We start from the raw sequence: 17212 nt of genomic DNA, 5'->3' as shown, positions 1-17212 counted from the left end.
TTGTAATGAAGGAATGGTTCTGTACCTGCTTTATATGCCTCAGCTGCTTCTTGGAAGTCAAGATATAAGTCAACATGTGGTTGAAAATGTTCTGGAGAAATTGTAGCTGCAACACATAGTGAAAAAGTGATTAGTATAATTAAATAATGCTGTCTTGAAATTTGTAGATATGTATGTAGGAATTTTGTAGATACCTGTATTGCTTGTGCTTCCATGCAGTTGATCACCAACATTGAACTGGAATTGCTGGTTGTTCTCTCCTTGATGTTGGTAATTATTTTTTGTTGAACTACCAGCAAACTACAATTTTGGGGAATATTTGAGACTACTTTATTCATATGTCTTAATTAGTCTTAGTACAAAATTATATGTAAATTCTTACCTATGACTCGTCCAAATCAAACCTCTTGTTTATCACATTCATAACACTCTTCAAATATTGATCTATGAGCTCTCGAAGGCTTGAGAGTTCCTCAAAAACAGCCTTCCTAAAGGCATCTAACTTTCCATCAACCTAAAAATTAAATATATAATTAGTTGGTAATCTTATTCTAATTGCTACAGTTACATTACAATTCAACAAACTATAATTGTTATAGATTTATACCACAAATTAACTACAATGTATAACATACTATAATTGTTATGTAATGAAGTCAAAATGTAGCAAATTATGTCAATATATTGTAGTTATTCATAATACCTGCACAATCCCCTTTTCCAACTTCCTGAGCTTGCTACTGACAGATTTAATGTCCTCTTGACAATCTGTATATTTGGGTTCAAATGATGGAGAAGCAGCAGTTAGAACATGTGATGGTTGAGCACCATGTTCATCTTCATATTGAATCTTGTCTGGCAGATTAAGCACTCCAAGCTCTTCTCCAGATTCAATCATGTTTGTGAACTGAATGATGAAAATAACAGTTAATTCAAGTGACAAAAAAATGTAGATTCAATGTAGTTATTATGAATGTAATTGTAGCATCATACAAAAGTGGAAAAAAATACCTTGATCCACTCAGGCTTGATCATCTTCTCTTCAATTGCAGTTAACCAAATCTGCCCCTTTGTAGCTGACCATCTTAAAATGCGAGGTATAGATTCAGAACATCTCGTAGCAAGCTCGGTGCTGACGGACGAGCAACACTCATATAGCCACACTTGCAAGGCTAATGAGCATCCCCGTATCAGATAAGAATGTACATGGGGATTAAGACGATGTCGGACAGATTCAATAACCTGCTTGAAGGATTTGATACCCCATGGGTATGACTCAAAATTACCAGACTCTATTAGAAAGAACATAAACTTGTCTATGAAAGTCACATGGTCTTTATCAGAAGGACAAACAAAAAATTCCAACATATAAAGAATGCACAACTTCACCGCATCCACATCGTTTGCCCATGCTTTATTAGTCACTACATTTTTCAAATGCCATTTCTCAACCCTTTCTTTGTTCGGAAAATATGTATTCATTAAAGGGCTAACATAGGTGGAAGTGTAACCATAGTCTGAAAACTTATTCACACAATTAAGACCAGTTATCAACCCAAATTCTCTCAAGGAAAAATTCAATTTTTCACCCTTAAATAGTACTGAAAAATATGAGTCAGTAGACTTTGTCAATTCATACTTCATCAGAAGATGAAGTGATTGGTTTTGCATACAGATTGTGGGGAGACCTAATAAGTAACCAAAACAAGTTTTTTTGAAAACCCTTAAAGCATTCGGAGAGAGTAAAGCTTGTATCTGGCTAGGTATGCTAGGATCACACAAACTGTGGAATCTAAGCACACCATAATCAATATTTTGTTGTGCAAAGTAAGGTCCATTCTATAGAAAATATAAAATTAATGAACATTAGTAGTTTGCATAAAAAGGAAGCAGTAATCTACATATAACTACATGACAAATACAAAATATAACTAGAAGAAGAATAGCCTACCCACACCTATAACTACAAAACAATAACAGAAGAACAATGCACGTGTAAACATTATCTACAGGATGTAACAGTTACTTCAAGTATCTCACATAAATGTAGATTAACTGTAGTTAGAATGAAGTTAAATATATGAGCTATACAGGCTACAATAAAAAATATCATATCTACAATTTAACCATCAGACTACACATCAACTACAAACTAACTACATTTATACACTGTCTAAGAGTCACAGTTCCAATTAAACTACAAAATTGAGACAAAGAATCTACAAAACAGTTACTTCAAGTAACTCACAAAATGTAGATTAATTGTATTTAGAATGAAGTTAAATGTAGCAGCAATACAGGTTGCAATGAAAAATACCATCTCTACAATTTAACGATCAGACTACAAATCAACTACAAACTAACTACAGTTATAGACTGTCTAATAATCACAGTTCCATTAAACCTACAAAATTGCGACAAATAATCTACAAAATTAGGACAATACCACATTTGGCCAAAATACACTTGAACAATCAAAGAAGAACAATGCACGTGTAAACATTATCTACAGAATGTAACAGTTACTTCAAGTAACTCACAAAATGTAGATTAATTGTATTTAGAATGAAGTTAAATGTAGCAGCAATACATGTTGCAATGAAAAATACCATTTCTACAATTTAACGATCAGACTACAAATCAACTACAAACTAACTACAGTTATAGACTGTCTAATAATCACAGTTCCATTAAACCTACAAAATTGCGACAAATAATCTACAAAATTAGGACAATACCACATTTGGCCAAAAAACACTTGAACACTAAATTAACACTTGAACAACAGATTTTTAAAACCAAAATCAAACTACAAAACAGTGAGGAAACATAAATAGTGTTTACCTTTATTGAAATTTTTTGGTGAACCAATTTTGGTACTTTTTTTGAGGGTTTCTTCTTTTTTGGTTTTGATGAAGAAAGAGAGACCTTGTGTTTTTTCACAGATGGAACTTTGGGGGAATCATCTACAAAATCATCATCTACACTCAACTCTTTCCCCTTGCGTTTGAGTTGTTTCTCGACTAGTTTATCAACTCCACCAACATCAACATCGTGCAAATGCTTCTTCTCATTTCCGCACAAATTTGTCTAGGAGATGAAATACCAGTAGTTTGTTCACTTGCATGCGTCGATTGTGGGTTTTTGGGTGGTGATTTTGGTGTTAAAACACCCAAATCAAAGGTTGGAATATCAGCTAATATAGCTTTTGATGATTTTTTTGGGGAGTGTTGGTTTTTTTCATGATTTAGGAGTTGAAGACAAAGATGGAAGTGAATTCAAATCGTGGGGGATACAACTGAAGGTAATTAAGTGGAGAAGAAAGTGATGGTAATTGTGGGTGAGAAGAGATTGTACGAGAATGGAGGAAAAACTGAAGGTAAATCGTGGGGGGGGGAATCGTGGGGGTGGGGGGGGAATTAACTGAAGGTAAATCGTAGGGGGTGTGGGGGGTGGGAGGAGAGAGAGGCGGGTAAACGAAATAACGTGAAAATACGGTCCTAAAATCACGCCTACAATAAATGAAGGAATAATTATACCCTTAATTTGAATTATGGTATATAAATGGTAATTTGGTATGCTTAAATGTAATTAACACAATCCTTAAACAATGAAGGTAATAAGGTTTGATATATAGTATAGATAGGTAAAAATCCATATTCGTCCCTTGCTCATAGGACGCGTTTGTCCATAGATTTATCAGGTTGATTACGTATACTATTCCTTAGGTAAAAATTGCACGGGGCGCCCTATTTGGTCGCCCCTATTTAACCTATACCCATTTTTTTAAATTTTTTTAACTTGTACCTATTTTTTAAATAACTTCAGCCCCCTTTCTCCTCCTCATTCTCCTCCTTCATTTTCTTTTTCTTCTTCTACAACGATGACTTCAACGTTGCTCTCTTTGATTAATGAAGCTAAAGCAAATATACTGAGGATATTACTCTCGTTGGCATGGAGGATGACTTCAACGACATAAGATATTAAGTCTTGTACCAGCCAAGAAAATCCATACAACATACCCACCAGTTTCTGAACAGAGCCAGATCGATAAACAATTTGATGAGATAAATAACTTGATGCATAGAAATTTGTGAAGAATCTTGTCACTGTTCCACTGTATGATTCTTCTCGTGATCATGGGATGGGACGAAACAAGAACTGTGAAGTAACTTGGGTTGGAAACAATGAAGTAAAGTAAGCCAGCCTCATCCTTGAAATACTTTTGTACTCCTACAAGCAAGTGAAGACCTTTTATGAAAAAGAACCGACATACATATATACATGCTATCGCATAGTTATGGAAGTTACAAAGACAAAAACTTCAGCTCTAGAGCTGAACTTCAGGCCCGACTACTAGAATGCTGAAGTTTTGCGTGATTGCCTTTGCTACTTCAACCCTGTGTGCTGAAGTTATGCGAAAAAGCGGGTACGCTTGCAATTTTTTTTTTGCAAAGCGGATACAAGTTAAAATGTGACACAAAAAGCGGGTATAGATGCAAATGCCTGTAGATAAATATGGACCAAAAAAAAGGGCAGCCCGGTACACAAGAAGTTGGACACTAATACAAATTACGGAAAAGGTTCAATAATATCCTTAAACTATTGGATATAGCTCAATTTTGTCCTCCATTAGCAAACTAGGCCATTAATATCCCTCATGTTAGCAAACTGGACCAATAATGCCTTCATTTTAGCGGCAGTCCACATAAGCCTTCTCAAAGGGATTAATTAGCTGAGATGACATCCATGTGACATCCACATAAGTGGATCTCTCTTAAGCCTGCTCCAATAATCCATTAGCCCATAAAACAAATACCTAGTTATCAATCAAATTTTTTTGGACCTTTTCCAATTATTAAATAGGTTTCTAAATTTAGCACAATATTCTCCCCATTTTCTTTTTCGAACCCAGTCTTTACCTTACCTTGAAAGTTTTCAAGAACAGTGAGCTTTGGCTTCTTTTTTTTATGGTCTCTTATCTTGTTCCTCTTCTGAATATGATGCTACTGTAACATCTGGGTCTGAAATTTTTATTCTTATTTTTCTCTGGATTTTGATTGATTGTTCTTTTTCTTGTTGTTGTTTTTCATTTTTTTTCCTGCAATTTTGGTTTGCGATTTCATGATCAGGCTTATTTGTTAAATTTGATCTTATATTTCATGATGGAAAAATGGGAAAAGGTCCAATAATATTTGATTGATAACTGGGTATTTATTTTATGGGCTAGTGGGTTATTGGAGCAGGCTTAAGTGAGATCCGTTTATGTGGATGTCACGTGGATGCCATGTCAGCTAATTATGCCTTTGAGAAGGCTTATGTGGACTGCCGTTAAAATGAACGCATTATTGGTCCAGTTTGCTAAAGTGAGGGATATTAATGACCCAATTTGCTAACGAAGGACAAAATAGAGGTATATCCAATAGTTTAAGGATATTATTGGACCTTATTACGTCATTTATGCCATCATTAGTTCTTATTTCAAGTATAGGCGTCTCCTGTATAAATAGCATTTTCTATTCGACATGTCTTTTTTTTCAATTAGCGTTTACAACAAATAATAACAACAAGTTTAGTATTTTTTCACAAGTGGGGGCTGGGGAGGGTGAGGTGTACGCAACCTTACCCCTATCCTAGAAGAACCAAGGATGTTTCTGATAGACTCTCGGTTGTAGAACGGATGACAAAAGTAATTCAATTAGCGCTTACAAATAAGATAATTTTTTTGTTGCTCATACGTTAAATTCTAGCTTGAAGACTAATAAGTTGCAATATCTCCATTGCATGTATAGTCAATTAGTTAATCAGAAAAGTTCATGTTTCACCTACCATGTCAATCAGAAAATATCTTCAATTTGATTAGACTATAAATTAATGAGAAAATTTTATTATAATTACCATTGCATGTACAGTTAAATATCTCTATAACTGCATCCCCATATAACAATCATTCATTATAAAAGTCAAGTTTTGTTTTGAACCGATTATTATGCTACAATATATGTCTTCTATAAAAGCACTTCACTATAGCAGCCGAAAAATGTCGGAACAGCCGAAAAATGTCGGAGCAAACGAAAATGTCATAGAGAGGTTTGATTGTATAGTCAATTAGTCACCTCCCGTCCTACTAACTACTATTTATTCCACTCTTAACAAAGTACATCTTGTTGCGGAAGCCAAATGTATATAGTGTGAATGAGTCACAACTACTATACCAAAAATTATGGCAGCCACCAAATAATAAATAAGACAATAAAGCAACAACAATAAAAGGAACACCAGAATTTACGAGGTTCGGCCAATTTTGCCTACTTCCTCGGACACAACTAATATTTTATTCCACTCCAAAAATACAAGTGAAATAATACTAAAGAGAGAAGATACAAATGTCTTAAGAAGATAAGAAGGCAAATGAGAGATGTGTTTAAATCCTAAACATTAGGTCTCCTTTTATAGGGTGAAATTCCCACCCAATTTTCTCTCCAATCGATGTGGGATGTTTTGACATATTCAACAAATCTCCACCTTGTCAAAATTCCACATCTTCAATTTTCTCTCAGTAACAAATTTTGGTTGTGTCTTCATCTTCAATATTCAGTGTTCAACAATGTTGATCAAATCCAAACAATGTTGAAACTTTACCGCAGTCACCACTTTTGTCAGCATATCAACAGGATTCTCTGTAGTATGAATTTTCTTCACCGTGACTCCACCTTCTTCTATGATTTCTCGTACGAAATAATACCGAACATCAATGTGCTTCGTCCTTGCATGATAAAGTTGGTTCTTCGCTAATAGACTTTGACTATCACAAAAAATTGTGATACTTTTTTGTCCAATACCAAGCTCTTTTAGCAATCCCTGAAGCCAAATTGCTTCCTTCACAGCCTCTGTAATAGCCATGTACTATGCCTCTGTTGTAGACAAAGCAACTGTTGACTGCAAAGTAGACTTCCAACTAACTGGTACCTTTGTAAAAGTAAACATATAACCAGTAGTTGATCTTCGTTTGTCCAGATCACCCGCAAAATCTGAGTCACAATATCCAAATATAGACTGATTGCCTTCCTGCTCAAAAACTAACCAAACATCTACAGTATTATGAATATACCGTAGAATCCACTTCACAGCTTGTCAATGCTCCTTTCCTGGATTATACATATATCTGATAATAACTCCAACAACTTGTGAAATGTCAAGTCTCGTACAGATCATTGCATACATCAAGCTACCAACAACATTTGCGTATGGTACATTTGACATATACTCTCGTTCAGCTTCATCTTTTGGCGACATAGTAGTACTTAGCTTAAAATGGGGAGCAAGTGGAGTACTAACTGGCTTAGTATTTTCATCTATGCCAAAACGTTATAGTACTCTTTTCAAATATTCCTTTTGAGATAAACATAGTTTCTTTGAACGCCTATCTCTTATTATCTCCATGCCAAAAATTTTCTTTGCCTCACCCAAATCCTTCATCTCGAACTCCTTCTTCAGTTGAATCTTCAACTTATCAATTTCTTCCGAATTCTTGGAAGCTATCAACATATCATCAACGTATAGGAGAAGATATACAAAAGAACCATCTTCAAGCTTGCGCAAATACACACAATGATCGTATTTGCTTCTCTTGTAACCTTGCTGTAACATAAACTTGTCAAATTACTTATACCATTGTCTAGAAGATTGTTTCAATCCGTACAACGATTTTTCAAGTTTGCACACTATATTTTCTTTTTCACCAACTTTGAATCCTTCTGGCTGAGTCATGTAGATTTCCTCCTCCAAGTTTTCATGTAAAAATGCAGTTTTTACATCCATCTGAACTAGTTCCAAATCCAACTGTGCTACCAAAGCCAACATAATTCTAATGGAGGAATATTTTACAACTAGAGAAAACACTTCATTGTAATCAATTCCCTCCTTTTGAGCCTATCCTTTGTCCACCAATCTTGCTTTGTAGCGAACATCTTCTTAGTTAGGAAATCCTTCTTTCTTTGCAAATACTCATTTGCACCCAATTGATTTCTTTCCCTTCGGGAGATTGGCCAATCTCCATGTATGATTCTGATGAAGGGATTGTAGTTCATCATTCATGGCAATCCTCCACTTATCTTCTTTTAAACTTTGGACTGTGTCTTTATAAGTGGTAGGAACATCATCAGCTACAATTGAGGCGGCCCAAGCAACCGTCTCTATAAGACGAACATGCTTTGTTATTGTCATTTTTGGCCTGTTGGTTGCTATTGATTCAAGTTGTTGTTGAGGTTCCTGAGTTGGAATCTCCCTTTCTACTGGCTCTTCTTCAGAGGATAATCTTCATTTGTTTCCTCCTCTGCTTCTTGTGTAGGAAAAATAAATTTTCCCTCAAACTCCACCTGCTTAGAAGCACCCTCATTTTGTTTGGTATCTTCTGTTACCTTATTTACCATAGCAGATTCATCAAAGGTAACATCCCTGCTGAATATTACTTTCTTTGTCATAGGACACCATAAGCGATATCCTTTGACTCCAGAAGTAATCCCCATAAAAATAGCCTTCTTTGCCCTTGGATCCAGTTTTGACTCTGTCACATGATAATATGCATTTGAGCCAAATACGTGTAAAGAGTCATAATCTACAACAAGCTTTCATACCATTTTTCAAATGGTGTCTTGCCATCAATAGCAGCAGATGGTAAGCGATTAATGAGGTGACATGCATATGTAATTGCCTCAGCCCAAAATTCTTTGTCCAAGCCAACATTGGACAACATACACCGTACCTTCTCCAGCAAAGTCCGGTTCATACGTTCTGCCACTCCATTCTGTTGTGGTGTACGTCTGACAGTGAAGTGTCGGACGATGCCATTATTTTCACAAACCTTATTGAAATGATCATTTTTGTATTCACCTTCATTGTCTGTGCGAATACACTTGATCCTCCTGCCTGTTTGATTCTCCACCATCGTCTTCCATTTGAGAAAAATTCTCAACACTTCATCTTTGCTCTTCATTGTATACACCCACACTTTTCGAGAAAAATCATCAACAAAGGTTACAAAATAGTGCTTCCCACCCAATGAAGGTGTTTTGGAAGGACCCCAAACATCAGAGTGTACATAATCCAAAATGCCTTTAGTATTATAGATCGTTGTACCAAATTTAACCCTTATTTGTTTTCCTTTGACACAATGCTCCCAAAACTCCAAGTTGCAAGCCTTTACTCCTTTTAACAATCCTTGATCTCGATAGAGTTTTCAAGGATCTTCCTCCAGCATGTCCCAAGTGCATGTGCCATAGCCTGGTTGCTTCTGCCTCTTTTTCGTCACTGGATGTAACTGTCGCTGTCCCAATAACTGTACTACCGCGATAACGGTACATGTTATTATTTTTCTGATTGGCCTTCATTACCACTAGTGCACCGGAACATACTCTCATCACACCATTTTCTGCAATGATTTTGAACCCTTTTGATTCTAGGGCTCCCATAAAGATGAGATTCTTTTTTAAATCCGGTATATATCGAACATCTGTTAATGTTCTGATCATTCCATCATGGTTCCTTAATCGTATTGAACCAATTCCATATGAGGTAAGAGGGCTGTTGTCCGCTGTGTGGATGACTCCATATTCTCCTTCTTGAAAATCCACGAACCAGTCCCTGTTGGGACACATATGATAGCTACAAGCCGAGTCCATCAACCACATGTCTGATGATGTTGATGACTCTGTTGTAACTAATGAGAAGTCTGAATCATCACAATCAGCTACCTTTGAATCCATAATGGCTTTTCCATTGTTATGTTTGGCCTTATTCTTCAACTTCGGACAGCCTTTCTTCCAGTGCCCTTTTTCTCGACAAAAGGCACATTCATCTTTGCTGGGTCTAGATCTTGACTTGGATCTTCCCTTCCTTATCCTCGTTTGATTTGGAGGACGACCCTTCATAACCAGTCTCCGCCCTTTTGTTTTTCTCCCTTTCTTTGTTCATAGCTGTACAAAGCCAAACAAACTTCTCTAAGAGAAATTTCGTCATTTCCATGGAATAGAGTAGTTTCAAGGTGCTCGTACTCATCAGGAAGTAACCCCATCAACATCAAGGCCAAGTCACCATACTCAAAAGTTGCATCCATATTTTGCAAATAATGCGACCAACTTATTGAAACTGATGATATGTTCATTCATCGTGGTACCAGGAACATAGGTGAAGCGAAACAGTCTCTTCTTCATGTACAATTTATTTTGACTGTTTTTCTTCAAAAATTTATCCTCCAGTGCTTTCCATAATTTACTTGCAGAAGTTTCCTTTGTATATGGATATTTCTGCTCTCTAGCAAGGTAGAATCGAATGGTACCGCAAGCAACACGGTTGATAATTCTCCAATCTTGTTCTCCAATAACATCTGGTCTTTTTTCTTTAATGGCAAGATCTAGCCCTTGTTGAAAAAGGACATCTAGAACCTCGCCTTGCCACATCTCAAAATGTCCTGACCCGTCAAAAATTCTACCGCAAATTTCGCATTTGACACAATTCTTGTCACAAGCGAAGATGCCAATGATGGCGTATTGTTGACGTTTGATGTAAATTCTTCTTGTTTGTTGTCTCCCATTTTTGACACAAATATTATTTAATAGCTGACGACACAAATCAAGATTATTTCATTTCTGATGTGGAAAATCAGACTAAGCTGCAACCACAGAGCATGCTCAGACAGAACCTTGACTCAGTTACCAAGATAAATCTTTTCTGATGTGGAAGACCAGACTATGCTGCAACCACAAAGCATACTTAGACAGTACCTTGGCTCTGATACCAATTGTTGCGGAAGCCAAATGTATATAGTGTGAATGAGTCACAACTACTATACCAAAAATTATGGCAGCCACCAAATAATAAATAAGACAATAAAGCAACAATAAAAGGAACACCAGGATTTACGAGGTTCGGCCAATTTTGCCTACTTCCTCGGACACAACCAATATTTTATTCCACTCCAAAAATACAAGGGAAATAATACTAAAGAGAGAACATATAAATGCCTTAAGAAGATAAGAAATCAAATGAGAGGTGTCTTTAAATCCTAAACATTTAGCCTTCTTTTATAGGGTGAAGTACCAACCAAAATTGGTATTTCACCGATGTGGGAGTTCTGCCACTCAGCACATTTGTGCTCCCCAAATCCAAATATTCAGGTTCTAGACCACCGGAAAATGAAAACCTGGTAGTAGCACAAAATACAGTATATTTTTACAAGTCTAGATATGCACATATGATCACTGCCAAAGTGTAAATGACACGCTGATAGTGCATCTTTTGCATACTTTCTAAGAATAAATTAACGTTGACAACTTTCTGGGAAAGACCTGTTAAATATAGAACTGCTCACAAGTACTCTCTCATCATTCACAACCTTCTAGTTCGTCGACATGGTTTGAGTAATGCTATGAAGAGGCAATCTCATTTCATGACATAGATACGGAGGGTCCGTCCAACTTCCAGTATCTGTTGAAAAGCCATAACGAGTCTGCTTCAACAGCATATCCATCGTTGTTACGATGCCAACCAAAATAGGCATGAGTTCTGTTCTTGATATCCAATATCCCGTGACCGAAGCTTGCTTCCCGATAGGCAGAATACCTTGGCTGTGGTTGTGTCATCCTGCAGCAAATGAAGGTATTAACCAAAAAATAGGATCATAAGTATCAGTGGTTATCTATCTTAAACTATTCATATTTGACTAGCTAAATAATTTTCCTTTATTTGGAGCATACTCTGTAGCTAATCCCTCTTGATTTCCTCCATCTCCAATGGTAATATACACAGGGGCAGACTCGTCCCTGACAGGACTGCACTTCCTATTTATGATGTTGTAAGCAACATTTGATATCCGCTCCTGAGACCGGATATACCAACGACATTAGTTAATCAGAGACTTAGGGAAGCTGTTAAATTTTAGACCATGATTACATGTATGGCATGCCGAGACTTACTGATCGTTCATAGGCATGAACATGACCAGCGAAGACAACATCCACCTTGTAATTCACAAACCATGGTTCATACATGACTCGCATTGTTTCCCCTTCCATATAATGATGAACATAACTACTATACATTGGACAATGCATGAGTACAATGAGCCATGGTGTCTCACTCCTGTTAACTTTAGGCAACTCATTCTTTAACCATTTCCATTGAGGAGTGTATGTACCTAAAAAGAAAGAAACCAGGAGAAATGAAAATTCACCACTGTCCGCAAAAGTAAGCTGATACTATTAGAATTTAGCCGCAAGTTCTTTAACACGGTAGTGTCCCTTGAATACTTCATTTGAAGATCTGCTCGAATATCCAGCTTACTTGCTTATCCAACTGGTGATTAACCCTGAATAACATAGGTATCTGAAATCGTATTTTCCTTAATCCCATAAATCTTGGACAGTACAGTCACATAATCTTCTTTTCTCTTGTTACCATCAATCAGAAGATCTCAGTAATCGAGTATTAAGCATTTACTTTCCTAAATATTGTTTAGTTGAGATTATCTTCTCTATAGCTTCATCAAATTATCAAGTAATGCATGGGAAGTACATTCTATGCGTTTATCATGTTAAAAACTACATCGTTTTTATAGCATGCTAAATTCTTACCAAAAGCTGAATAAGAAGACATGACAATAATATAGGCTGAAGCTCTCTTTATAGAGTACCAAAGCGGAGAAGTACTGTCTGATACTCTGTAAGGCGTAGAAAATCGGTGCTTGTAAGGTAAGAAAGGTTTAGATTCTCCCTGCAAGAAAATGACTATAGCATTACAAAGTTATCACTAAGAACAACAAGTGTGAAGAAGATAAGCCAGTTATCTGTGTTCCTATAAAGTAAGATATTTTACATAATGTATCTTCTCCTCTAAGCAATTTTCATTTTAAGTCCTCTAAGCTAAACCATTTTGGCAAAAGATTTTGAAAGACATGTTTAGAAACTGTCATCATCCAGAATAGTTATGAATAAGATGCTTACAATTTCAGGAACAAAATCAAGTTCATGATTTCCGGCAGTCCAAATCCAAGGTTGATATGCTGCACTTCTCTCGATAAATCTCCCCCATGTGTCCCATCGTATGTTGTTGTGAAACGGATAATTATCAGCATAAGAGAGGTCACCGACAAAGAGCATCGTCTGGCCCTTTAGAGGGTTCAGCTCATAATGAGTCAGTGTGCTATTGGAGTCGTAGGTCTGACCAAGATCCCCTGTTCAATAAACAAAACAAGTCTAAAGACTAAATTAATGTAAGTCCAAGATACATGCTCTTAAATGAAAGATATATAACATCGCCATCTCGAGGGACTTGAGAACACTTAACAATTCACCCACCAGAATTAAGAGAAAAAAAATGTAAGCAGTCATTGGGACATTACCGATGAGACCAAATGTATAAGGAACATCAGGTCCAGGTTTTGGAGGAGTTACAAACCAAAACTTTCTAGTTGTATTTTCTAACCCCACTTCATAATAGTACTTTGTATCAAACTGCAACAAGAACAAAATATAGTTTTCTTAAGCATATATGATTATCTAGCAGGAAAGAGGGTGAGCCAAAAACATGCACTTTAAGCTGTATTTGAGATCAACATGACCATATAGAATTGTACCGTACCTCCAGATCCTTGATGGTGCAGTGATGTATATATCCGGAAGTGTAATTGTAATACCTGTAGCTAACAACAAAGCCCTCAGCAGAGCTTTTAACATTGCTATTTTCAGCCCAATAGAGGACTGAATTTGAGCCAGGTTCATCAGGTGTGGTCCAAGACGCAATTACACCCTTTCCTTCGTGATCCCCTTGTGTTATGTAAACCTTCAAGATTAACATTCATTTCACCGGATGAGCAAAACTAAAGTACACAAGGTGGCACCATAGTAAAGCAACGTCAATAATATCCGATATAAATGACAACAGAAAAGTACTACCCTTCCGTTTCAAAAAGATTGTCTAAGTTTGACTTGGCACGAACTTTAATAAAGAAGGGAACACTTTTGAGATATGTGGTCTTAGATACGTCATAACATTTGTGTGGCTGTACAATTTTTGAAACCTGTGGTCTTAAACCAACCATAGCATGTATGTGACTATAAATGCTTTATATTAAGGAAATATTAAAATGTGTCAATCTTTTTGAAATGGACCGATAAGGAAATAGTGCCAATCGGAGGGAGTAAATTGGAATGACATTCAAGAAACAGTGAGATTCATCAAAGTTGTGTGGATGCTAAACACAACAAAGCTGTGGAGACACTAAACAGAAACAGATTAGGAGCTAATTGACTTTCGAAGAAGATTTAGGTTTATCTAGAAGGAACAAATTTGTGATATTTACAGAAAGTATAGTCCTAGAGGTCTATTTTCCAACAAACTAAGCGAACTTGTTGCAGTTTAGACATTCATATGAATTTTGCTTGCGCGGCTTTTATTCGAATTCAGCAAAACTTCTTCGAAACAACAATTATTTCACTATTACGATTAAAAAAACATAGTAGTAACTAATAATTAAGAGGTTCAAAATATTCCTCCACAAAATAAAGAATTTTGTTATAAGTTAGGAACTAAAAAGACAGAAACTTGGAAATAGGAATGAACAATTTAATCAAATTATTACAATCATTAATTTAATCTTTATCGGAGCAGGATTATACTTTGCTAATCCAGCTCATATAGAGGGAATTAAACTTGAATTAAGAATAAAGAAGTTAAAAAGACGAGGAAGAACCTGCTGGGGAGCATTATAACCAGGTGGAACTCGAAACACATCACTGTTCAATGGCATATCAACATTAGAATTATACTTTCTCACATAGTTACTGGTTATTCCACCATCACTTAACTGAACTCTGCTACTCAAAATCAAGACTGTAAGTAAACACAGAAACCCAGTATAAACCCGCTTCATACCCATTTCTTTGATTTGAATTGAAGCTCAAGATCTTCTTGCTTTTTAATTTTTTTTTTTTTTTTTTGGGTTGGTTATGTTTATGGTTTTAATTGAAATGGAGCTCCACGTATAGGCTAAAGTACCCACGGCTTTTATTTTACGTGGCGATAGTCTGATAATAATGTAAGCAGGTGGAAGGAATATTCAGTATTCGGTAGGAATATCTGGTCAGTTAACTATTTACTTGCCGCCATTGAATCTAAAATCTCAGACAGCTTCCATAAAATAAAGATAGTTATTTGAGGTGAGTTAAACAATTCATTTATTTGATTATGTCTTTTTAATATTCGAATTGTATAATGTAATGTGTTTGTAATTTCTTTTTTATTGTCATGTAGATTTTAAGGAAAACAAATCATTCATACTTAAGTTGAAAATTACATGCGTTGATCAGCACACTCTTAATTGTGCTTTTTGTATAACTTGAACCGGAAGGTAGAGGCAGAGCCACAATTTGAATTTTATAAATTTGTGATTCCAGACTTTTTAAATTATTAAAATTTTAATTAATAATTAGTTCGTATTCAACCGGTTTCTTAAGAACTATTGGGTTCCACCAAATCTGTAATTACGCTTTAATTGTATTCGTTGTGCGAACATATTGTTTCCTTGGTATATACCCTTGTATACAATCGATACAAGTTGTATCCTTTGAATACATCCTTGTATTTTGCCTTGGTTATAGTTAATACATATTGTATTCGTTGCACGAATAAATATAATTACGCGAACATGATACACGTTGTATTCCTTGCGCGATCGAATACAGTTGACACATACGGTATTCGTTGCGCGTTTGAATACAAGTTAGTAATAATTGAATAGTAACTACAAATGGTAATTAGGCAAACTATAATGGAATTTTTACATCCTGTAGCAAAGGTTGATACCTTATTTAATTTAAATAAATACCCTTTTAAAAAATTATATTTCATAGTTACCTTTTGATTTTATAGCCAAATATCTATTTATGATCACCTCTTATCGTTAAGCCATAAAATACGTTTTGTATTATTTTTCTCTCTCATTCCTTCAGATTTTTCTCCACCCTCTCTCTCAAAACGCCAAATTTTCTCCATGAATGCAACCTCAATTTCCTTTTCGTAATCATCATCGTGTAAAAAATTAGAAGCTAACTTTGAAATCTCTGAAACAGCTTTGTTAAAAAAGAACAAAGAATTTTCCAAGGCAACCCCAATGTTGTGCCATTAATAACAGCCCAACTTCACAAATTCTTCCTCTTTATTCCAAGATTGCTCAAACCCAGTTGTTTATCCCTTCAAATACACTGACCCATCAAAGCATTCGTTCTCTTCCGTGGCAAAAACGAACTGGGGTTTGCATTTTTGCACTCAAGGATGAAGACGAAACTTGCTCCGATGACTGAGTTGGAGATGGCGGAGAGAGAAAAGAAGCGACACCGCGGAGGTGGTGGGAGAAAGTTTGGGAAATTGCTGAAAAATCTTCTTTTATTCTAGAGGTTCGAAATCTGCCATCGACGAGATGGCATTAGGGTTATTCTTGAACAAATACGACAAAGTTTGGGGCTGAGCAACCTGAAGAGTCTGTTACCTTTTTTTCCATTGTATTTCAATGTATCTCGTTGTATTTTATGTATTTCATTGTATTCATTGTTTTCTTTTTTCGTTGTATTTCAATGTATCTCGTTGTATTACATGTATTTCATTGTATTCACTATCTCGTTATATTCCATCAATGTATTCATATGTTTTTTTAATTAATATACTTTATATATTTTATGTATTCAGATTTATAATTGTGTTTGTTGAGTTATATTATGAGTCTATTGTGTTATTTGATTCACTTTCCATTTAAAAACAGCTGAATAGACCATGAATTGCGCTACTGTATTCACAAATACATATCGTGAATACAGTCGAATACAATAATCTGTCTAACTGTAATCCCCTATTTCACGCCGAGAAATGTTATTGTATTCATGAATACATCAGCTTAAATATATCGAATACACTCTAAAAAACCTGAAAATATAGCTATAGGAAGTAATATAGTAAATGATAGCTACAACTAGCTAATAACCATTAAAATATAGTGGTTTATGAAAGTTTCTCAGCTCTAATTACTAGGTTCTAAACTATAGTGGTTCACGAAAATTCCTCTAATCGAAAACGATAGCTCCGCCTTGCAAACACCAAAATGAGTTTAGCCCAATTTTCCTTTTACCCGTAATCTCTAAACATCGCAATGCCTTGGATCTATTCA

General features: G+C 35.7%; 1 protein-coding gene across 1 annotated transcript; it reads right to left on the bottom strand.

The window, feature by feature from the left end:
- Positions 1-10997: 10997 nt before the first annotated feature.
- On the bottom strand, positions 10998-14958 carry LOC107767436 (purple acid phosphatase 2-like). Its single transcript, NM_001324950.1, is given in 8 exon segments — positions 10998-11640; positions 11754-11875; positions 11973-12193; positions 12630-12768; positions 12999-13228; positions 13397-13508; positions 13636-13836; positions 14747-14958. Coding segments are annotated over 8 exon segments (1407 nt in total). The 5' UTR covers positions 14933-14958; the 3' UTR covers positions 10998-11444.
- Between the last annotated feature and the right edge of the window lie 2254 nt (positions 14959-17212).

This window comes from Nicotiana tabacum, chromosome 16 (genome assembly GCF_000715075.1).
Source record: "Nicotiana tabacum cultivar K326 chromosome 16, ASM71507v2, whole genome shotgun sequence".
Classification (NCBI taxonomy): domain Eukaryota; kingdom Viridiplantae; phylum Streptophyta; class Magnoliopsida; order Solanales; family Solanaceae; genus Nicotiana; species Nicotiana tabacum.
This window is presented reverse-complemented; position numbering and strand designations above follow the sequence as displayed.